General features: G+C 38.4%; 1 protein-coding gene across 4 annotated transcripts in view; it reads left to right on the forward strand.

The window, feature by feature from the left end:
* NEK5 (NIMA related kinase 5) overlaps positions 1–24,570 on the forward strand; it is a 60,096-nt gene extending 35,526 nt beyond the window's left edge. For all 4 annotated transcript variants that reach the window (XM_030309754.2, XM_030309772.2, XM_030309763.2 and 1 more), the window contains 7 exons: positions 1,142–1,222; positions 1,457–1,525; positions 3,526–3,634; positions 9,184–9,333; positions 10,380–10,517; positions 16,596–16,701; positions 24,294–24,570. In XM_030309754.2, the coding sequence (XP_030165614.1) occupies positions 1,142–1,222; positions 1,457–1,525; positions 3,526–3,634; positions 9,184–9,333; positions 10,380–10,517; positions 16,596–16,701; positions 24,294–24,561 (921 nt within the window). In that variant the 3' untranslated portion in view covers positions 24,562–24,570. The remainder of the gene's footprint in view (positions 1–1,141; positions 1,223–1,456; positions 1,526–3,525; positions 3,635–9,183; positions 9,334–10,379; positions 10,518–16,595; positions 16,702–24,293) is intronic.
* The last annotated feature ends 486 nt before the right edge of the window (positions 24,571–25,056 follow it).

Here is a 25,056-nt window from a genome sequence, read left to right on the forward strand (position 1 = left end):
ATCATTTACTAAGATGGGGAAGAGTGGGGAGCAAGGTTGTGGCGGGGGGTTGTACTCTGGACATACTACTGAGTTGGAGAAAATCTGAGGGACTCCATGCCTGCTTCAGGGCTCCCCACACACGGAACATGCTTTCCCCGGACCTTCATATATGCAAGGTGCAACATCATTCCAGGGATTCCATCACATGCCAGGACAGGCTTTTCCTGCATTACTCTCCTCCTCTCCTCTTTTTCTGTGCTGTCACCCTGTTTGATTTCCTTCATACCACATAGCACTTTCTGCAACGAGTTGCTAATTGAACTCATTTAGTATCTATGTTATTGCAGTAAAATGGAAGTTCCATGTCAGCAGAGATCTTTGGTCACATTCACTGCACTAACCCAATGTGTAGGACGGTGTCCGGCACATGGTGGGTTCTCTGTGTGAATGTGTGGAATGAATGTCAAGGTGAAGATGATGCTAAGTAGGCAGTTAAGTAGGTGAGCCTGCAGCTCAGAGGAGAGGAAAGAGCATCCCTGGAGGTACACATTTCAGGGTCCTTGCATAAGGGTGGCCCTTAAATCCATAGCAACTGCTGACACCCTGCACTGAGGAAGAGAGGGGCAGAGGGCCCTGGACTGCACCCCAAGAAAGCCCAGTACTTACAGTTCACCTCTCACCTGTTCCTTTGACAGTCTCGTCATCTACTTTCACAGTCATCTTCTCTTCTTTGAAATTGCCCAGCAATTTTTAGAGCCCTTTCCTTCCTTTTTACTATTGTGAGCAGTGCACTTGTTTTCCTGGTTACAGTCGTAAGCCTCTTAAGGGAGGGATCCTGTAGCCAAAATTATATTCTTGAATTAGATTAGTTGTACTGGACCAGAGTGATAAGCATTGTCACATTATGGAATTTTTGCCATTGCAATGCCAGCCTCCAATGTACTGCTATTTCAAGTTAATGGATGTTGTGTCCAAGTTTTTAGTGAATTATTGTTAACTTTCCTTTACAAAGGCATGTTTTGATGCTCAAATTAATCATTGGATTCAATCCAGAAGTCAAGTAATGTAAACAGACCATGCTGTGAATTCAGGGGTTGTGAAACTATCATTGTTTGATCAATGTTAAATGCTAGATTTTAATTTTTCTCTAAACTTGCAGGATATTGAAAGAGACTTGAAACAAATTAGAGTTCAGACCATAAAGGAAAGTAACATTCCAGAACAGAACTGTAAAGCTAAGGTAATAAACATTTGGTCTTGTGGGTCATATTAAACAGCTTGCTGTGAGGGGGGGGGGGCACACCTTGCAATCTGGGTTGCCTACAGGACTTTTCCCCCTACTATTTTATGGAATTGCCTTATTTTGTGATGTTCAGCTAATGGTTTTAAGTATCTGTAATGTCAAATAGGAGTTGTAATTTTAACACTTTTATTAGATTGCTAAACTAACATTATTTTCCTTGCTTTCTTCTAGAGAGGAGTGAAATTTGAAATTAGTTTAAACCAATGTATTTCTGATGAAAAAACCCTCCAAGAGGAAGAGGTATGCCATTAAGTATTTATTTCCATTAATAGGTATGAGAAAAATGAGTGTCTCAATAGCACATTTAATGAAGTTTTTCAATAGGCCGTAGGGAGAATTTTCTTAAGTCTTCCTAGAAGGAACTCTGGTGTTCAAATGAGTCTTCCAAAAGGCTTTTTATCTTACCATTCTTTTTTTCATTGAGATTATTCCCTTAGATGGATTATTCCAATCTAATTTACTTTTCTCTTGTAAAGGAATTATTTTCTCATAATATTAACTGTTTGTCCTTGCCAAATTAAAATAGAAGACTTAATTATAGTCAACAACTAATATACTTACCTAAAACATTGAGCAGCTATCCTGAAACAGTGCACATTTCTTTTAGGTCTTAATTAATTATTGATAAGTTTCTTCTGGTCTTTGGATAAATCTCAGTTATGCACTTGGGCTCTCATTGACATAGTGATAAATGCACGAATACAGTAAACTCAAACTTCATTTTATTACTTGTATTCAACATCTTTTTTAATCCCACTTTTTACCAGACCTCTTCACAAAAATCAGAATCAACTGATTTGTGTCTCCATTTCACCTTCACTAACTCTGCCTTTTAAATTACCAAAAGTTGGGGCGCCTGGGTGGCGCAGTCGGTTAAGCGTCCGACTTCAGCCAGGTCACGATCTCGCGGTCCATGAGTTCGAGCCCCGCGTCAGGCTCTGGGCTGATGGCTCAGAGCCTGGAGCCTGTTTCTGATTCTGTGTCTCCCTCTCTCTCTGCCCCTCCCCCGTTCATGCTCTGTCTCTCTCTGTCCCAAAAATAAATAAACGTTGAAAAAAAAAAATTTAAAAAAATAAAAAAATAAAAAAATAAATTACCAAAAGTTATGTGTAAACACATAGGAGCTATATCACGTCTGATACTTAATTTCTTTCATTCATGTTCTTCATTAGCTGAAAAATTTTTAATGCTATCATTTCTTTTAGATTTTTTTGTTTTGAACAGACTTCATGTGTTAGAGCATTTTTGGGTCCATGGAAAAAATGAACAGAAGGTACAGAGATTTCCCATCCATCCCTGGTTCCACACATGCACAGCCTGCCCCTCTCCCCGCCCCGGGGTGGAACATTTGTTATACCTGATAAACCTAGATGGGCACATCATAATCACCCAAAGTCCCTGGTTCACATTAGGGTTCACTCTTGGTTTTGTACATTCTGTGGGTTTTGTCAGACATATAGCGACACGTATCCATCATTATGGTACCATACGGAATAGTTTCCCTGCCCTAAAAATCCTCTGGGCTCCAATTACCTTTCAGATTTTTATTAGCATTTTGCCACATAGAGACTTCTTAGAGTGGTGATAGTTAATACTCACTTCTCTTTAACCACTAGGTGTCTTAGCGTCCCAGCCCTATGGGGACCAGAGGGGGCAGATCCGGGGACCTATTTCAGGGCTGGAGTGGTACATCCACGGCACTTCTGTGAAGCCAGGTGCCAAAGCTGGCCTGTTAGTATAAAGGAAGAGAGTAAAAAAAAAAGTGTTATCTGTCAGGGTTCTTCACCCTTTGTTACTCGATGCTTTGATGTGCTTAAAACAGAGTGATCATTTTAGTATTGTTTGTGGAGTATTAGGAGCAGTTTTAGGGACCTGATTGGGAACATTGTGCACTTAAAGCAGGGCGTGGATGAGATAACCTTGAGAGTTCTATAGAATGGAACTGCAGGAGGATAGAATTCAAGGCAGGAAGTCTGGATAAAATCAAGTTGCCCTATGATTGGTGCTTGTCGCTGTTGAGAAAGAAGGAGAAGAAACAAAAACATTCCTGTTTCTATCTTGTTCCAACATAGTTCCAGTTTTAAAATGCTACTAACTTACTTGTTTAATATACATATGTTGAATACTTCTCACATGCCTTGGTAAATGTTTTTACTGAGAACACACACAAAAAATTTTTAACATATTTCTTTCCAAAAAATATGGCTTATTTGTCATGAAACACTGTGTAATTGCTTTAGGTAACGGATGTGCGAAATGAAACTTTGACCTTTGAGGATGACATGAAGCTTAAGGAGTATGAAGATTATACAGACAAAGCATTTGAAAAACTCTGTTGTCCAGAAGCAGGTACGTGTTCTGGCTCTTGAAAGCCGTAGATGAGAAAGAACGTTTCATTGGCGATCCATCACAGTCCCTCTCCTCGCTCACCTGCAACTCCGTGTCACCTGCCCTGCTCCATGGGCCCTAGCTGGCAGAGCCCTGGCTCCTCTGCCCCCAGAGACCCAGCCCTTTGCACCTGCTCTGTGCTGTCTCCTTGGGCACCTGCCCCCAGCCGGCAGCTCCACACCACCCACGTTCTCATTGTCTGCTGGAGTGTTCCTTGGACAAGTCCCACTAGCCTCTCGGATTCATCAGTTGTCACTTGAATTTCGGAGCTCTTCCTCCCCAGCCATCCTTTATTGTGGGGACTGCCAGCATCAGGCTGACTGTTCCTGCTGCACACCGCGGTGGGTTCTCCTCTGAGACGTCTCTGGAGTTTTCCTCTTCCTTCAGCCCCTCGGCCACCGGTTTAGGGCCCGGTCGTCTCTCAGCAGTGTGGCGAGACAGGGAATGCGTGGAGTTTGGATCCGAGCTGCCACTGCCACTTTCTGACTGTGTGACCTTTCACAAATGACTACAGTGCTCTGAACCTCAGCTTCCTCCTAGGAACGGGGATAATAGTACTTGCCACACAGGCTTACTGTGAGGACAAAAGTGAAATGTGATATATCGAGTACCTGGCACATAGTAGGTGCTTCATAAATGCTATTTCTAACTTGTCTTTTTCCTGTGCCTCACTGCCCTGCCTTATTCTCTTATGTGTCCTTCTTTTCTCTAGTATTTTCCCCTTCATTCTCTAAATAGCTGCTGGAGTTATCTTGCTATATTACTCTTCTACTTAAACTTTTTCTGGATAATGCTTACAGGATTCCTCATAGTCCATTCCACATAGTATCCTGTTTAACATTGTGGGACCTGAGCCTGTGCTCACCCACCTTTTCTGCCCCAGCACCCCTCTTTCCTACCACTGATGATGGGGTGCATACAGCCTCCTGGAGCACCCCTCTTCCCTTACAGCTGTGTGAGCATTTACGTGCCTTCGCGTGGCTTGGGGTCTTCTTCCTAGAATAATACACTTTACCTCATGTCCAGGTGATTCCAGAAAATAAACCTTTATTCAGTTCAGCAGGCATCTTACTGAGAATCTCCATGTGCACAGACCGTGCGAGGTGGTAAGGATCTCAGCGATGAATGAAAACGGAGTCTGCTCTTGACATCTCAGTAGCATCGAGCCAAAGAGAGGGGGGACAAAACATGTTTTCTGAGCCCAAATACTAATCATCATTATAGTGCCAGCTGGCTGGAGAGTCAGGGAGGTACCCGCTCCTACAGAGCTTGGCATGCTAAAGAGCTTGGGCTTTTCCTGTATGGTGACCTTCAACCAAAGGGAATTAAATGCTATTTGTGATGGAGAAAGACCAGGCTGGCTGCAGTGTAAGGATGGTGTGGATGTAAGTGGCCAGCAGGCAGGAGACAAATAGCTCAGGTGTGAAATGACAGGTGCTCAGGCCAGAGCGGTGCGGTGACTAATAGACACCGAAGTGTGAACCCCTGAGTGTGGCAGTTGAGGAAGAGAAGGAGGTCAAGGATCCTCCCAGTTTTCCAATTCAGGTGGATGAAGCTGTTACCAGCCAAATAGGCACACACATCGCGCTGAGGGAGGTGAGCGGACATAGTATCATGCTCTAGATTTGGGACACATCGAGGTTTAGGTCTTTCTGAGCCTCGGCTGGAGATGCTTAGAAGATGCTAGCTGTGGAAGACTGAAGCTCTTGGACAAGTCAGAGTCTCCATAGTATACACACGGTATTATCATAATCACCTTAACGATGGTCGAAAATACCTAGGCAGGGGGACTAGAGTGAGAAGGAAATAGAGTTTGGGACAGACCCTAACGATGTTTAGACAAGTTTTGGGAAAATCCAGAGAGAGTGAAGCCAAAAGAGGAAAGTTCTAGAAGGAGGTGCAGGGTTGGCAGCATCAACTGGAAAGGCTAAGTGAAGTGGGTTGAATAAGAACCTATAGGTTTGGCCGTCAGGATCTTATAGTGGCCTGAGCGAAAGTTACAGAGGAAGGGACAAATTCCAAGGTTATTCTTTGCATTGCATACATTTTCTGGAAAGAGGAGGCTGTAAGTTGTAGGTCTCACAAGATGTAGCTGCCTTTTTTTTTTAGATTAAAGAGATTTCAGTTGGGTACAGAAAATGGTCTTTAAACTTCTCTGCATTCCTGTAATTATAATTCAGGTTGAAAATTTTTTTCCATATGTTTTGATCATCCATATTTCTCTTGTGAATTATGTGCTTTCATCTTTCATTCATTCATCCACTGAAAACAGCATTTATTTTTCGCTTTATAAGACACTTGAAGTTAAAGCGTTACCTATAATATGTATTGCAAGTATTTTTCTCATTTAGTTTTCAGATCTCATTTCCAGTAACAACAGCAAGTGTGTGTGTGTGTACACATATATAATTTAGGAATAAACTTTATAAGGGTTTTGCAGAGCATGTGAAGAACATTATAAAACCTTACTGAGGTAGTTAAAGATCACTTGAGTAAATGGGGAGAAATAACACTGTTCTATATTAGAAATATTCTTTCCAAATATACATATGGATTTTGTCAGTTTCAATCAAAACCACAAAAAGATGAGAACATCTTGGCAGTTTGGAGAATGTTGGAGATTCGAAGGGGCACATATGGCTTTCAAATGTCAAAATATATTCTATAAATTATAGTCATCGAAAGAATATGATACTAGCATCAGAATAGATAAAGCAGTGAAAAGAAGAAATAGTTTAGAAACAAATCTGAGTATGGATAATAACTTAGCATATGCTGAAAGTTATACCACAAGTTAGTGGGAAAGAAAGGCTCAATCAAATAAATGTTGCTAGGCCAATCAGTTAACAATTTAGGGGAAAGTTGTGAAGTCAGACCCTATATAATGATACAACAAAATGAAAATAAAAATTTAAAAAGCCAAAGAATTTATATGTAAAAAATGAAGATATATATTAGAAAGTTAATTAAAAGAACAGTTGAAACTAAAGGAAAGCTATGGAATAGAGAAGATGTTTGCAAATAACATACCCGATAAAGGGTTAGTATCTGAAACATATAAAGAACTTATAAAACTCAGTACCCCAAAAATGAATAATCCAATTAAAAAATGGCAGAAGACATGAATAGACATTTTCCCAAAGAAGACAGACAGATGTCCAACAGACAAAGATGCTCAACATCACTGATCATCAGGGAAAAGCAAACCAAAACCACAATGAGATGTCACCTCACACCTGTCAGAACGGCTGGATCAACAATACAAGAAACAACAGATGTTGGCGAGGATGTGAAAGAAAGGGGAACCCTTTGGTGGGAATGCAAACTGGTGAAGCCATTCTGGAAAACAGTATGGAGATTCCTCAAAAAGTGAAAAATAGATCTAGTCCTATTAGATAGAAATATCCCAGCAATTGCACTACTAGGTATTTACCCAAACAATACAAAAATACTAATTCAAAGAGAGATATGCATCCCAATATTTATAGCAGCATTTTCTACAATAGCCAAACTATGGAAACAGCCCAAGTGTCCATCAACTGATGAATGGGTAAAGAAGATGTCACATACACACACACACACACACACACACACACACACACACACACACAGTGGAATTTTACTCAGCCATCAAACAGAATGAAATCTTGCCATTTGCAACAACATGGATACAGCTAGAGAATATTATCCTAAGTGAAATAAATCACAGAAAAACCAATATATGATTTCACTCATATGTGGAATTTAAGAAACAAATGAGCACTGGGAAAGTGAGAGACAGAAAGGTGAACCATGAAGTAGACTCTTAACTATAGAGAACAAACTGATGGTTACCAGAGGTGAGGGGGCTGAGGGGAAGGGTTAAGTAGGTGACGGGGATTAAAGAGTGCACTTGTGATGGGCACTGGGTGATGTATGGAAGTGTTGAATCACTACATTGTATACCTGAAACTAATATTACACTGTAAACTAACTAGAATTTAAAACAACAACAACAAAAGAAAAAGAAGTAAGAGAAAATATAGGTGTTTTTCTTTTTGGTTAGGGAAAACTATTCAGAATACATGGAAAACAATCATGAGCAAATTAGTAATAGAGTCCACGTTAGCAGTGAAAAGCTTTGGTGAAGCAAATAATCTAGCTCCTAGAATTGTCATCTTCTGTAGTTTTTCTAGGGTAAATAATCATGAGTGTCCACAAACATTTAGCTACGATGATCTCATTATAGTATTATTTATAAAAGTGAAAAATTACTAGCAAACTAAACATCCAATTACAAAGAATTCTAATACATCCGCAAAACAATACTATATTTGCTTTAAAATGGGCATATAGAAGAGTAGCTAATAAACTGACTATGATATGTTACTCATTGAAAAGAGTAAGTTCTGAAAGTTACGCATAGTGTGAGGCCCATTTTTGTTTCAAAACACAGAATCTATATTCAAGGAGAAATTTTAAAATTTTTAATAGTCTCTAGATGGTGAGATTATGGGTAACTTTTATTTTCTTCTACTTATCTGATTTTCATATTTCCTATAGTGAAACATAGTAGTAAATAAAAAGATTTTTTTTTCCAACGTTTTTATTTATTTTTGGGACAGACAGAGACATAGCATGAACGGGGGAGGGGCAGAGAGAGAGGGAGACACAGAATCGGAAACAGGCTCCAGGCTCCGAGCCATCAGCCCAGAGCCTGACGCGGGGCTCGAACTCACAGACCGTGAAATCGTGACCTGGCTGAAGTCGGACGCTTAACCGACTGCGCCACCCAGGCGCCCCAATGAAAAGATTTTTAAATTAAGATAACAGAACTGAATGCATTTCCATGGAAACCGACTGAAGTAAAATGCTCAGAAGTACCTCAAGGAATTTGTCCATTCTTGTCACTAATATTTACTAACATTTGGATATATTGGCTAGTCAATCAAATATTACTAATAAAAATGGAACAGCTCGTAAGCCTGTTTAAAATTTCAGTCTTGTAAGTTATGATGTATGCCTTAGTCTGTTTGGGCTGCTATAACAAAATGCCATTAACTCAGTGGCTTATAAACAACATTTATTTCTCACAGTTCTGGAAGCTGGAAAGTCCAAGATCTTGGTGCTGGCAGAGTTGGTGTCTGGTGAGGGCCCACTGCCATGTTTTCACTGTGTCCTCACTTAGCAGAAAGGGTGAAGAGCTCTGCGGGATCTCTTTTATAAGAGCACTAATCCCATTCATGAGGGCTCCACCCTCATGACCTCATCATCCCCCCCCCGCCCCCTCCTCGGAAAACCCCACCTCCCAATATCATCACATTGGGCATTAGGTTTCCACATAGGAATCTGGGGTGGAGACTGGGCACAAGCATTCAGTCTGTAACAATCTGTGTTCAAATGAGGTGGTCATTTCTCTGTTTTTGAGTGTACCAGCTGATGGACTGCCTCCAGGGTTCCTGAGCACTGTTTGGTACAATTAGTTGCACTTTGACTGCTTTTAAAATAACGAGTCATTTTCTCATACTCAGAGTTGTTCATTCAAGATACTGGTGCTGCTGCAGAGAACAGGAGACAGTGGGACGCACGAGCTCCTCAGACTCTCCTGGCGATGATGGCAGCGGGTGACATGACCTCCACCTGTTCCACTCTGCTGGGCGGGGAATCTACACTCGTTCAGTGTAAGTTGCCAGCAGGGGGAGACAAAGCCTCAGCTGCAGCTTTGTTGCTGGTGCTCAGCTTGATGCCACAGTTCTTTTAGTACAATCCCTATACATTTGGTATCAAGTATCTTTCAAAGACATTGTTCTGGTATCTGCCCCACCTCCTGAGAAACTTGCCTGCTAATTATGCTAGACAACTGATGACTCCAGTTCATGAGAATAGAAAGGAAGAAAGATCCAGAATCCCCTTTCCTTGTGGGGAGGGAGATTGTCTAAGGAAGGACAGTTGGCTTGACTTGCCTTCCCATGCTAGCCCCATTACTTCCTTGGAATTTCTTGCAGGGGTTGGTTTTTTTCCATCAATAAAATCTGAATTAAGATGATGGCTATCCATAAAGGTTAGAGTTAGCAGTACAAAAATACATATAAAATTGCTTTGTAAACCAGTGTGCTATTGAAATGTTAGGAGTGTTTAGAATATGATATTTCCAACCTAAATTCCTTCGTTTACATCTGAGCTTCCGTCATAGTCTTTCCATAGGAGGTGTTCACAGCAAAGTCTGGGTGTTATTTTTACAGGTGGTGAAGATTTTTCTTACTTCCTGTGTTCCTCTTGATAACATAGGGTTGGAGGAGAGCTGAACTTTATACCCATTTCATAACTTGAAATGTGTAACTATATCACAGACATTTATAAATGTGTGAGTTGACTTACATTTATACCATTAAAAAACACTAAAGTCCTCAAACTTGCAAGAGGGGGCTTGCAAACATAATACAATTTCATCTGTTTGAAGCCAATGAGATAATAAGAAAGAAAACCTAGTTTAAAATAAACAAGTGGAATAGAAATTTTAACATACCAGTGTGGCTAGTTTACAAAGCACAAAAGTGACTCTCCTACCCATCAGCCATGTGTCATAAGTCACTAATCTTTTCTGTATCTCTGTTTTCTTGCTGGTAACATGAGGGGTGGGATTAGGTCACCTTCTAACATTCCATGATTTTATAAGAACTCAAATGAAGAAACATTTTTATTTTCAGTAACACAGTTTCCTCTTCAGGTGGCCAAGGGATTGTGACTGAAGGCGTTCCAGAAAATAGGAAACAGTGGCGGCACGAAGTGCCAGGAGCTTTAATGAACGCTTTGGCTGCAGCACGTCTAACAAGTAGCTCATTTTCTGCCAACGAAGGAGAATTGGGTATGCAGTTTATTTTTAAAAATATAACCAGTCGCCTGAGGAACTTTGTCAGAGACCTGTAAATGTAGAAAGGGGATAAAAATACCTTCAGCCCGGAGAGAGAACTGTAAAGGTCTCAGCCTTTGCAGAAGCTGATTTGCTTTGTCCGAGCCCGTTCCAAATGCTGCTAACAAAAGACTCGAGCTTCTGAGAAAAGTAGGGTAATTTTCTTTAATGTAATCAGTTGACAACTGGTGAAAATAAGTAAGTAGGGCAAGTGGCTTTGTAGATGATGAGCTGGTCTTGCTTAGCTCTACCTGACAGTATATTTCTGACAGCTATTCAATAGACAAATTATTATCCTATGGGCAATGAAAATGCATCATAATAGAGTTTCTTGACTTTGGGAGGTTTTTTTTTATTTTGCCTCTGATTTTTAGCAAGATTATGTTTGTGTTTGCCTTATGGAAAGCCAACCATCATTTTCAAAAGTTTGAGGCAATTCCTATCACAGAGGGATTTTGTCTTTGCTCAGGTGTGCAATACTACAAGGAAGTCACCATAGGCAGGCAGGTGCCTCGGCACAGGTGCGAGGTTAGGGACCCTGTGTTTCAGGGCGAGATTGAGGTGGTAAGGAGGCATAGATACAAGCTAGGTATAACAGAGGCTGATAAAGAACGATGCAGAAATGTGTACAACCTTGAGAATAATGTAAGATAGGCACCTTCCTACCCAAGAGTGAGTCAGCCAGTTTGTGAAGCCTAAACTTCACAAACTTTGTGAAATCTTTGTGAAAGTTGAGTCTTCAAGAATGTAGAGAAGAAAGAACGTATCAGGTGGGAAGGACATACAGGTACACGAGTCTGTGTCAGGCCCTGAGAAAAGCAGTTTGACTAAAATCTAGGAGAAGTAGAGGGGGCCAGAGTCCCTGAGTGTAAGAAGTCCTTCGAAATCCTTCGCTCTTACTACTTCTGTCAGTTGACACACTGTTGCTTAAAACTTGAGAGAGAGGGAGAAAGGGAGAAACTGCCTTTAAGACTCTCTTTCCAGTACTTTCAAATTATAAAAAGCAATGTAATTGCCTGTTTGTTTGCTCCCTTCCCTTCTGTGCTGGGCTAAAAGCGTTGTCCCTGAGGATGGGACTGGAGGCGGTAAGGAGGAAGCTTTGGGCTGACCTGGTTTGGCCTGGAAGCCAAGGGCTGGGACCCCAGGCCAGGTAGGAAGGATGGTGTTCCTCTTTCAAGACACTGAGGTGGGGACATACTTGGTGGCTATGATGCCTCTGCTTCCATTTGTGCCTGTGATTCTTAGAGTCATAGAAAACCTTCATTTGGTCTGTCATGCCTAATTAATTAATTAGTTCATGAACTTCATGTATTTTTACATAGATGGCTTTACATTGGGCATATATGAACAACTGATCTATCAAGTGAGATTGGAAATAGGAATTTGGCTCCACAGGTGCATTCAAAGCAGAGTGCAGATGTTTTCTTTTGCAACCTGCTCAGGGCGTTGACACGCCTCCCGCCCCAGCTGTGCTCTGAGTGCTGGTGGCCTCTTGACTTCCTGTCTCTGGTCATCTTTTCTTCCTTCAGCTCAACCCTTTGCACTCCTGCCTGATAATCCTCCTCCTAAAAAAGACCAAATCTCTTTTCAGCTTAAAATCCTGCACAAGATTCTCTCTTACCCCCAGAATAAAATCCAGTCTCTTTGTGGACTCTAAGCACCTTAAAGATCAGGTCGGCCTGTTGCAATGCCAAGGTTTGCTTGCATTTCTCCACCATCATATATTCCTCCCTTGGTTTAGAATGCCTGCCTCTTTGATCAGAATTATACCTCCTGCAAGATTTCCCTCTGATGAACCTCCTACCATTTCTGTCAGTATGTTTCATCAGCGGTTAGCCTTCTCTCCCTTCTTTTCCCTATAGTACCCAATGGGACTTTTTGTAAAGGGGTCTGAAATAAAGTCAAACCTTGAATGCTCTTTTGCATGAGTGAGTGGCAGACCCTGTATCTATATTAATATGTTTCTCTTTAATCCCAAAAATTCTAGGAAGTCCTCAAGTTTGTCTACAGTCTCCCCACCTTTTCTCTTAGCTGCTTCTGACAATTTCACATTCATTCGGTCTGACACTTAAATTTATTCACGCTCAAATTATTTGTTAAACGCATGCAATATTGACCTTTCATCATTATATTTATTGTTTAAATTCATGTCATAAAAAAGATGCTGTCGTGAATTTATTTGCATTTTTATGATTGCTATGAAAAACCTGGATCTCAAACTACTGCCTGGGTCCCACTGACGGGGAGCCACTGCTTTAAATGATTGAGAAAATATCTAAGCATGTTTCCCTTGCCTGCCTCTAGGTTTTGCTTCCCCGCTTAATACCCCACAAGACACTATAATTGTCTGATCATAAAACTAAAGTTCACTTTAATTTCTTATTCTTACTATCTTCCTCCCTAGACTATAAGCTTTTGAGAGCTTTGTCTTGATTACCACTCTGCTTCGTCTCTCTATCCCTAGTGCATAGAACTTAGTCGATGGCCATAGTCTTTGTGAATGAACATAAAACCACAGCACAGCTTTAGTATAACTTTATGCAAGGGCATGTAATTACCAATATTTGTATGGCCGTCAAGTTGGAGAGGGAAATTACAATGTGAAAAATAATTCTTATGGCTGTATAGAATCTTCATGAAGGCTTTCTGAATGTGTAAGTTTTACTAACTTTGATTGCAGGTATAATAGACACAGTTTATAAAGGCTTGTAAGGATTAGCTATTGGTCATACATTTAAGCATTTTTCATATACCCTTCATCAGTCTTTAGCTTAAACTTCCAATTTCTTTCATGCTTCTAGCCCTGCATTCCATTAAAAAAATGAAACTTTATCAACTACATGTTTAATTTATCCTCACTTTAAGATAGCAAGACTTTCATAAAATCCTTTTCAATGACTCTTACTAATAAAAGCTACACTCTTTAGATGAGGACAAGTACTTTTTTTTTTACATGTGCATAATTAATTCAGGTCAGTAATTTTGTTTATCATTTAACCACTCCAAGGGGATCCTTGGTGGGAAGGTAACCTCCATGTTTCTTGTGTAAATTTTCAGGCCACAGAGTTGCCTTGGTAACATCATGGTTGCACATCCTGATAACAGCTGATTTACATTTCTACAGTTAGCTATAGTCATTCTTTCTTCTCTCTTTTTAAACAAAAAATAAAAGCCTGCTAAAATTGTCTTCCTAAAACAGGAAACCAAAAACTATGAATCCCATACCAAGTGGAATATTCAGGCTGCTATTAATCAGCCAGACAACCTCATAGATGATATGTATCAATCAGTTCGTTTATTTTATAGTGCACTTTAGGAAACAATATAAGCTATGATTTGGGATGAAACATATTGATTAAAAATAGGTAAATATTTAATTACAGTGTGGTGAAATTTCTACTTGTAGTTATGTACGTGAATAGCTTACCAGAGAGAAAAAGCCACACTTTGTTTTTAATTTCACCTTTGGAGAAAAGTTACTATTTCTAATCCCACTTGTTAGCAGTGGGTGGGATTTTTTCCTGGAGACTAACGTGAAACACTGTTTAGACCCCTAGGAAGAGGGGTCTCCTAGGAGACGTAGGTTATGGTGGGTTCCCAAAATGGGCATAGTCCTTCACTCTTCCCTGTATCTGTGCCCTTTTCAATATGACTTTGCAGCTTCTCCATCATTAAATGGCTTTTTTTTTTCTTTCCCCTTAAATATTAATTGGCCTTTGTAATTTGCTTTGGCGGGTAGGATGAGTAGAAGTGGTGGTGTGCCAAATCTGAGTATTCAAGGAACTGCTGCTCTTTTTTTTTTTTTTTTTTTTTGGAACTCTGTCTATCTCTCAACTCCCTCCAGTTGGCCTGCTGGAAAATGAAGAGACCATGTGGAAAAGAGAGGCAAGCCACCCAAGAGAGGCCACAGTAGGCCAGCCAGCCTCCAGCTGGCCTGGCAAGTGACCGCACATGCATGATTGGGCTCAACCAAGACCAGAAGAGCCAGCCAGCGAAGCCCAGTCCGAGCTGCCTAACGGCAGGGTAGTGACCTAAATAAATGGTTACTGTTTTAAACCACTAAGTTACGTGGTGGTTTATTCTGGAAAAGCTAACTAATGTAGACATGTATAACAAAATTCCCAAAGTGGGAGTCAAACGGAGGCTAAGCCTTTATAGTTTTAAAGCCAGCTTAGGAAGCCAGCATTTTAAATTTTTTTGTAAACCATTTTAGTGTTTTAGATTTTAAGAAAATGTCTCAACATTGCTATTGATCGCACCAAGGTTGAAGTTATGCAGGAAAAAAGCCTAGACATCAATGATAAGCATATGAAAAGATGCTCAACATCACTCATCATCAGGGAAATTCAAATAAAAACCACACAGAGATATCATTTCACATCTGTTAGGATGACTGCTAGCCAAACAACAACAACAACAACAAAAACAACAACAACAACAAAAACAAAAAACAGAAAATAAGTGTTGATGCGAAATAATTAGAACCCTTATGCACTATTGGTGAGATTGTAAAATAGTGCAGCCATAATAAAAAGCATATGGAGGTTCCTAAACAAAATTTAAATAGATTTTCCATATAATGCAGCAAGTCCTCTTGTGGGTGTATGTCCAAAAGAACAAAGAGATTTTGCACATCCATGTTCATTGTAGCAGTATTCACTGTAGTCAAGATGTGGGAGCAACCTGGAATGTCCATCAGTGGATGAATGGGTAAGGAGAATGGGGCATATTCATAGCATAGAATATTATTCAGCCATAAAAAGGAAAGAAAGAAATCACGTCGTATGCTACAACATGGGTGAAACTTGAGGACAGTATGCTAAGTGAAATAAGCCAGTCACAAAAAGACAAACACTGAATGAGTCCACTTGTATGAGGTATTTAGAGAAGTCAAACTCTTAGAAACAAAGTAGAATCGTGATTTCCAGGGGCAGGGGAGAGGGAGAATGGGGACTTGTTTAGAGTTTCAGCCATGCAAGATGAAAAAGTTCTAGAAATCTCTTATACAGCATTGTGCATATAGTTAACAATACTGTACACTTAAGACTTGTTAAGAGGGTAAATTTATGTTATGTGCTTCTTATCATAATTTAGAAAACACAGACATTAATGAAAGAATAATTCAGAATATCTTAATTGTCTCCTAAATCATTTTATTATGGTATCTCTGAATCAGGATCCAAAAATTTTGATTGATAATCTAAAAAAATAACTCAGAGGAGTAATACTCTGAATGTGAGGCATTTTAATTATATGTTATTCAATTTGTTTAACTTATATTTTCCTTTTTAGGAATATACCAGACTGATACAATATTTAAAATGTATGCTTAGAAAGGACTAAAAGTTCTTATAATAGTTTATGTTTATAAAATATAAATTCTAAGGGCTAAGGAATCATTTTGTCATTTTGTCAGTAGCATTTTCTTTGCTATTGGTGTGTAAAATAACAATGCATCTTATAATCAGTGGATGAAGAATAGTGTGATCCAATAAAGATGGCAAATCTTAAGTTTTTACAACAGAAGATTTTCTTAAATTTTCTATACAATCAAAGCATCTATCCCCAAAGTGGGAGTATTTTGTCTTTTCATCTCTCTCTCTTTTTTAAGTTTATTTATTTTGAGAGAGGAGGGGAAGTGGGACAGAGAGAGAGGAAGAAAGAGAATCCCAAGCAAGCTCTGAGCTGACAGGGAAGAGCTGGACACGGGGTTCAACCCCACAACCGTGGTATCACAACCTGAGCCGAAATCAAGAGTTGGACACTTAACTGACTGAGCCACCCAGGCGCCCCTTGTCTCTTCATCTCTGATCCTGATTCCTCTCACTTCTCTTTCTGGTCTTGTGTTGCCTACCACCTTCAGACAATGTGCGATTGTTGGGATGTCACTTGTCATTCCTGTCATATTCTCTGATTTAATGGAAATGATTCAAAGGCTTTACCTTTATGGTTGATGTTCAATACAGGATTTGGGTATACCCCTCATTGGGTATATAGGCTGGGATGTTTTAATCTCTCTTATTTCTTTAACAGTGGGAACATTAAAACAGTGGCTTCCTAGAGAAGATGAGGGAAATGTGGGAATGGCCCCTGGCATTGAAGTAGATGAGGAACAACCAAGATTGGACGATGATGATACGTAAGTAGGTCCTATCCAGATGCCTGAGTGAAGCGCTGGTAGAAAGTGAAAATGCTGTTGTTGAGACTTGAACAATAGTCTCAGAGACCTAGCTAAAGAGACCAAGTTTTACTACACATATGGGTTTGTTTCCAGGCTCTGTTCTTTTCCAATGGCATTGTTTCCTATCTCTGCAGGAGTGATGTTCTGTCTTAAATTACTGTGCATTTACCATATCTCTTGGTATGTGGTAGGACTAGTTTCATACCTTCTTGTCTCCATATCTTTTTCTTCAAAGTTATCTTAGCTATTGTTGCCTTAAGATATACTTAACACATACATCTTTGCATTTTATTGTAAAGTGTCATGAAAAGCTTTGTTGGGATTTTGATGAGAATGACATTACATTTGTTGAGTAATTTATAGGATTTGACATCTTTATGACCATAAATCTGAACATACATGAATATAGTATAGCTTGCATCTCTTTATGTCTTTTCATAAAATATCCTTCAGCATTTTTGTAGTCTTATTCACAACATATAGGTACCACCTAACTTTTTTTGTTGTTGCTGTTGTCATTATTAAGGGGGTCATTTTTCTTTTACTGTGTTTCACCTTGGCTACTATTAGTGCATAGAACACTATTGATGTTGTATCCTGTAACCTTACTGAATTCTCTTATTAGTTCTAAAACTTGGAGTCTTTTGAATTAAAAAAATTTTATCATGTACTTTTTAAAAAATTTTTTAATTTTTTAAAATTTACATAGGTAATATAGTCACATGGCTCCAAATTCAGAGGTTAAACTTTGTCATAGTTTTCCTGCTATGACAATTCCTCTTCCCAGAGGCATTAAATATGCCTCATGTGCACACCTCCCCTGAGGAATTGCATTAAACTGTAAGCCAATGTGTGTATCTTGTGTATGTGTGTATTCTTTTTCTTTTTTGTACGAAGTTTCATAGTGCACATACTCTCTTGCAACTTCCTTTTATCACTTAACACTGTAGCTTGAATACGTATCATAATGTACAAATAGTAATTTACATACTATTTGTATGTACATTTGTAATTGAATATTGTCAGATTGCCCTTCACAGAAGTTAACACCTATGAACACTTCCACTGACAGAGTACAAGAGTGCCTGTGACCTTGTACATTTTCTTGTTTAGTGTGTTACCAAACTTAAGGACGATTGCACAACTGATAGGTTAAAAAGTGACATTTAAGGTTACGTTTAATTAGCATTTCTTTTCTGAGTAAGGTTGTCTTTCCAAATGCTTAAGAACCATCTTTATTTCCTCATTGGAGACAATTATTCATAGCCTTAGCCATTTAAAAAATTAGGCTACTAACATTGTATTGATTTGGGGAACCTTGTGTATTTTAAGGAGATTAATGTTTTATCTATAATATGGCTCTAGAATATTTTCCCCAGTTTTTTGTTTGCATTTTGATTTTATTTATAGTGGCTCATGATGTAGAAATTTCTTATTTTTTTTTATCTAATTAGGTTTATCAATTATTTCATAAGAAATGATGCCAGAATTTTTAAGTACTTTTATGATTTAATTTTCTGTTTAAAGATTTTAATCCTCTTGGATTTCACTCATATTACACTGCACAGTGTGGCTCTAACTTTATTTTTTTCCAAATAACTCCTTCCTTACTCCAACACCATTTATTGAAAATCTTTATTTTTGCTACCAATTTAAAATGTGACTTCTATGACGTGCTACATTTTTATATGTGCTTGCATCCAATTCTTATTCTTGCTAGTCTAATTATTATATTATAAACATATTCATAATATGAATTATTATTTTGGAGGGCTAGTTCGTTAAATACTTTGCTTTTGTCAGTATTTTTCTATCTAGTTTTGCTTGTTTATTTTTCCATACGAACATTAGAATCAACTTGTCTAGCAAGTAAAGGAGGGCAGGAAGGAAGGGAGGAGAGAATTTTCTCAGCCTGCTTCCTGGCAGTAGAATTTTAGAGTCCAGCCATTTCTTTTCAATTAGGATTGTCTGTGTCCCTTTTGGTTCAACCTGGCTATGTTTCTGCATATATATTTCTTTCGAAAATCATGTAGGTTTCTGCAAATCTTACTGGGATTCATTTCATTAGACAAAGCCAGTTCCACAGATCTTTTTTACATAAGTGCTTCCCTGTCTTGAGCTTTTGCTTAGATTCTGAGGGACAACACCCTGAGGCTCTGTGGAAACCCTTCCATTTGAGAATGATTTTGAGATTCTTCCACATTGACATGTGTATCAATTAGCCACTTCTTTTTTTTTTTTTTAATTTTTTTTTTTAACGTTTATTTATTTTTGAGACAGAGAGAGACAAAGCATGAACGGGGGAGGGTCAGAGAGAGGGAGACACAGAATCTGAAACAGGCTCCAGGCTCTGAGCTGTCAGCACAGAGCCCGACGCGGGGCTCGAAGTCACGGACCGCAAGATCATGACCTGAGCCGAAGTCGGCCGCTTAACCGACTGAGCCACCCAGGCGCCCCTAGCCACTTCTTTTTATTGCTAGGTACTATTCCATTATATAGAATATATATAATTCTATATATATATAATATATATAGAATTATATATATAATATATAATATATAATATATAATATATATAATATATATAATATATAATATATATATTACCACAATTTAGTAATACATTCACCTAACAATTGATGTTTGGATTATTTCTAGTTTTGGGCTATTATAAATAAAGCTGCTATGAATATTTATGTGCATGTCTTTGCGTGGACATAAATTCCATTTCTCATGAGTAAAACTGTAGGAGTGGAATGACTGAGTTGTTTGGTAGGTGAATGTTTAACTTCTTAAAAAACTGCCAAACTATTTTCCAAAGTGGTTGTGCCATTTTACATCCCCCTGTTGAATGGTGTATAAGATTTCTAGTTGCTCTACATCTTTACCAACACTTGGCATGATCAATTTTTAAAAATTTCACCAATCTTGGGGTGCCTGGGTGGCCTACTGGTTGAGTGTCCGACTCTTGGTTTCGGCTCAGGTCGTGATCTCGTGTGTTTGTGTGTTCCAGCCCCGTGTCGGGCTCTGTGCTGGCAGCCTGAAGCTTGCTTGGGATTCTCTCTCTCCCTCTCTCTCTGCCCCTCCCTCCCTCACACTGTCTCTGTCTCTCTCAAATAAGTAAATAAACTTTAAAAATAATAAAAATAAATAAAAGTAAGATAAAAATAAAAATTTAACCAATCTATTGGGTATGTGTGGTGTCTATGTAGTTTCTGAGTTACAGGCATTATTTAGATAGCCTTGCTACCAGTTCTTTGTTAGATATATATATTTTGCCGATATATATTGGCCAGTATTTTGCCAAGATTTCTGTCTGGGATTTCTTGTTATGGTATGATTCAGGTTTGAAGTTTCTGACTAATGCATTTTTTAATCACTTTCAAAAATCAGAGTTTCCAATTTATTTGCATTTTGGACAGAGACGATCATCTGAGTTTTAGTGGTTTGGAAAAGTTTATTGGGACTCCCTTTGCTATTCAGTGAAGTATTAATTTTATGACAGTTATATATGTACTTGAAAAAAATGCATATTCTTACTATTCTGGGGGTACATATGTTCTATATAATTATCAAGCTTAAAACATTTTTTTGTTAAACTACTCTATGGATTTTATTTCCCCTTTATCACTTCTAGATAGAAGTACATAAAAATCTTCATCTGTGTTTGTGGTTTTGATAATTTCTCCTCATATTTCTATCTCCTTTCAATGTACTTTAAATATATAGAAGCTGTGTTCTAATTTATGATTGTAATATCAGTTTGATAGAGTATCCCCCCCCTTTATACATTATGTATTGTAATTTTTGTCCGTATTAAAGCTGTTTGCCTTAAATTCTATTTTGTCGGATACTGACATTGCTATTCCAACTTTTAAGTTATTTTATTTAACTTTTAAGTATTTTTCTGACATGAATTTTTTTTAATTTTTATAATTTCCATCTGGTTTCATTATAATGTGTTTCTTATAAAATGCATGTAGTTGGTTGATTTGCTTCTTGTCCTGTAATAACCTGTCTCTTAATTAATTTAATATAATAAAAATCATTAGAATTATTGACATATTTGGGGTTCACTCTATATTTTAAGCTTGATTTTGTATTTTCTGTTTGTTATCATTTGTCATTTCCTTCCCCTCCTGTTTTCTAACCTTATGTTACAATCACAAACTTTTCTGTATTACTCCTGTTTTCTCTGTACTAGTTTTAAAGATACAGATTATATTTCTATTCTTTTAATAGCTAGCTTTTATGTACTTCCTACAGATTTATCTAACAAATTCAGAAGTTGTTCAGTTATCTTTTTTCTTCCCAAATATGATGAACACCTTTAACCGCTAACCCTTCCATTCTAATATTGTTATCTAGGGTTACAATTTTACTTAAAAAACATTTTTTTTTTATTGTGGAAAACTTCAAACATAGTGAAAATAGAGAACAGCATAATGAACCCTCTTGTATTCACCATCTTTACTGCCTGCCCCCCGTACCCCTACACTTTTTTTTAAGGTTTGGAACATTTTAAGTCTGAGACATCAAATCATGTAATCCAATTTTACCCTTTTTTTTTTTTGATGAAATATATACACTTTACTCTCAAACCTAACTCAGTTTGCCATTATAGTTTATCATTCTTTGAATTTGCCATGGTTTTTTCTAGTCTGTGCTTTTCTTCCTATTTCAGTTTTCTTCTTGCTGATGTATATTCTCCAATAATTCTTTAAGATAATATTCTCTAGGGGCGCCTGGGTGGCGCAGTCGGTTAAGCGTCCGACTTCAGCCAGGTCACGATCTCGCGGTCCGGGAGTTTGAGCCCCGCATCAGGCTCTGGGCTGATGGCTCAGAGCCTGGAGCCTGTTTCCGATTCTGTGTCTCCCTCTCTCTCTGCCCCTCCCCCGTTCATGCTCTGTCTCTCTCTGTCCCAAAAATAAATAAACGTTGAAAAAAAAAATTAAAAAAAAAAAAAAGATAATATTCTCTAATAATTCGGTGGGTGGTAAATTTTGGATATGTTTGCATATCCAAAATTATTTTATTGCTTTATTTATAATTCAGCTGGGTATACAATTTTTGGTTGACAATGGTTTTTCTCTTGATCTTTATTATTGTTGATGAGAAATATGCTGATTGTTTTTCCTTTATAGATATGCTTACTTTCTCCCCAGCATGTTCATAATTTTCTTTTTATCTTTGTGTTCTTATGTTTCACTGTTGTATGTCTGGGTCTGGATTTCTCTTTTATCCTGCTTGGCTCACTTTCTTGTGAGGTCCTGTGACTGTCTTTAGTTCTGGAACATTTTTACTTATTACTTTTCCAAATGTTTTTCTTATTCCCTCCATTGTGGCCCTCAAAAAAGATATGTTTTGGAGCTTCTCAATCTGTCCCCAGTAACATCTAATTGTACTTTTGTATTTTTTATTCATCTCTGTTCCATTCTGGGTGAATTCTTGAATACTATTTTCAAACCTATCTGGGTATCATCTATTAAGTTTTTTTTTTAGTTTATTTATTTTGAGAGAGAGAGAGCATGAGAAGGGAAGGGGCAGGGAGAGAGGGAGAGAGAGAATCCCAAGCAGGCTCCATACTATTGGCACAGAGCCTGATGTGGGGCTCAAACTCATGGACCATGAGATCATGACCTGAGTCAAAACAAAGAGTTGGACACTTAAACAACTGAGCCACCCAGGTGCCCCATCATCTATTAAGTTTTTAATTTAAATGATTATGTATCTCTAAGATTCATAATTGTTTATATATTTATGTGTTGTTTAATTATTGCATAATTATTTCCCCTAATTGGAAAACATTTTAAAATGGATGCTGTGCTTTATCTTTTTGAGCATACTTAAAGAGCATTATAAAAATCCTCCATAAAAGTAATAAATCTGGACTTAACTCCTGCTCCAACTTTGAATAAAATTTCTTGCCTATCTTTCTTACCATTAGATTTATTCATGTGTTTTGGAATTTTAGTTTATAGGCTTATTTTGTTTTAGAAGTTTCATTTTGAAGTTTTGTTTTTTAAATTTTCTTTCTTCCCTTTCTGTCTCTGTGTTCCTCCTGTGTATCTGCCCTGCACGCTCTCCCCCCATCCACCTCACTGTTGTCATGTGACCATGCCTCCTACCTCACAGAGATAGCATGTGGTTTGTAAGTGGAACGGTCTTGATTGTCTAGATCCATAACTGTTCTGTCCACAGAAGTCCTCATTGCCTTCTCTCTCCCTATCTTCCTTCTCAGATAAAAAAATTGTCTCCCTTCCTGCTGAAAGCACATCCTGGCATGGGTACTCTGAATCCCAGCCTTTTTCAGAGAACTTGTTCCTGTCTGTTATCTGTCTTTCTCCCTTTTTTTTTTTTTTTTTTTTAAGAGAGAGAGAGACAGATTGTGAGTGGGGCAGGGGCAGAGGCAGAGCGGGGGAGAGAGAGAATATTAAGCAGGCTCCATGGTCAGCATGGAGTCCAATGCAGGGCTCTATCCCATGACCCTGGGAACATGACCTGAGCCAAAATTAAGAGTTGGGTGCTCAACTGACTGAGCCACACAGATGCCCCTCTCCGTTATTTTTAATGTCTCTCTATTCCCTACTTTCTCTCAGCATATAAACATGCCCAAATCTCTCCCATCTTGAGAAACACCAAAAAATCACTGCCTTCATGTTCTCAAGTTAACACTGTCCTTTCAGAGCCAGGCTCCCCTCAGAGGAGTTTAAGCTCCTTGTTGTCACTTGCTTACCTCCTACTGCTTTCTTGATCCACTATAGAATCACTCCTGCCACACAGCAGGCCAGAAATGTTCTTGCAAAGGTCATCTATTACCTTGAAATTGCCAGGTCCAACTGTCATTTCTGTCTTCCTCTTACTTGGCTGCTCCCTATCTGGAAATTCTCTGCCTCCTTGGCTTCCATGATGAACACTTTCTTGCCTCTTACCAGATCTTCCTCAGCCTCTTTACTTGCCATGTAGATATCTGGGATTGTTGACATGGTTTTCTTGGTCTCTTGCCTTCTTCCCTTCTAAAAATATCAGTGTTGAGGTCTTAGATATAATTTCAGTTCCTCGTCCTACTAATTAGTATCTGTGAGACCTTGGGCAAGTTTTATTAACCTCTCTGAGCCCAGATTCTTAATAAATTGATGGTGAATATGTCTACCTCAAATTGTTGCTAGTATTAGATGAAATACAGTTACGTAAGTGCTCGAGGGCAGTCACTGGTATATAATAAGGGCTCACTATATGGCAGCTGTTTTTTATTCTTTTATTATTTTCTCTCTTCTTCACTTTTTAAACATAAGAGTAGATGGGTATTAATAAATATAATTAAAATTGTCAAACACAAGTCCAACTAAATAGAATACTGATTATCCCAACATTGGTTTTTTGTCATTCTTAGGAAAACCAGACAGATATAATAAATAATGCATTACGTAGGGGAAAATGCATCTATTAAATTGCTCAAGTGGGAGTGGGAAATGAGAAGGGAAACTACCTTTCATATGTATTTTTAATTATTTTGATATCATAAAGTTGATTTTTAACTCTTATTTCAGAAATTTTGAAGAATCTGAAGATGAGTTGAGAAATGAAGTAATAGAATCCCTAGAAAAACTTGCTACTTCTAAAGAGGAAGAAAACAGAGAAGAGTCTCCTGGTTTTTCTAAGGGTGCTGGAAAGTTAGGAGGAGAGGAGATAACCATACAGAAATATGCAGAATTCAGTGAAGGTTTAGAGAATATTTCTACTCTATCTAATGACAAAGTATGCATTGCTGATGAAAACCAAGAAACATCAACAACCCATCAAAATGTACAAGTGTGATTATTGTACTTTTTCTTAAGTGATAAGTTAGTATCTATTAGGTATAGTGTCTGGGCACAAGTCATTAATATTCATTCTGTAAGAGTTTTCCAGTCATCCCAGGGGTTTATTAATTTTTCTCCCAATTTAGACAGTAAGGCTGACTAATTTGAGTATAGAAATTAATATTTTTACTTTAAAATTTCTACCAAGAAATCTTTCAGACAGTAGATGTGATAGGCAGAGTAATGAGTCTCTCTTCCTGCCACCCCGCAGCACACCCAATGATGTGAATATATTGTTACATGGTAAAGGGGAATTAAGGTTGCAGGTGGAAGTAAGGCTGCAAGTCAGCTGACCTTCAAATAGGGGAGGGTGTTTTTGATTACCCAGGTGGGCCCAATGTAATCAAAGGGTGTTTAACAGCAGAAGGAGGCAGAAGAGAGAACCAGAGAGATGTCAGGGTGAGCGGGGATGAGCCTGGTGCTGCCGCCTTTGAAGATGTAGGAACATGCC

The sequence above is a fragment of the Lynx canadensis genome, chromosome A1 (genome assembly GCF_007474595.2).
Source record: "Lynx canadensis isolate LIC74 chromosome A1, mLynCan4.pri.v2, whole genome shotgun sequence".
In the NCBI taxonomy this organism is placed as follows: Eukaryota; Metazoa; Chordata; class Mammalia; order Carnivora; family Felidae; genus Lynx; species Lynx canadensis.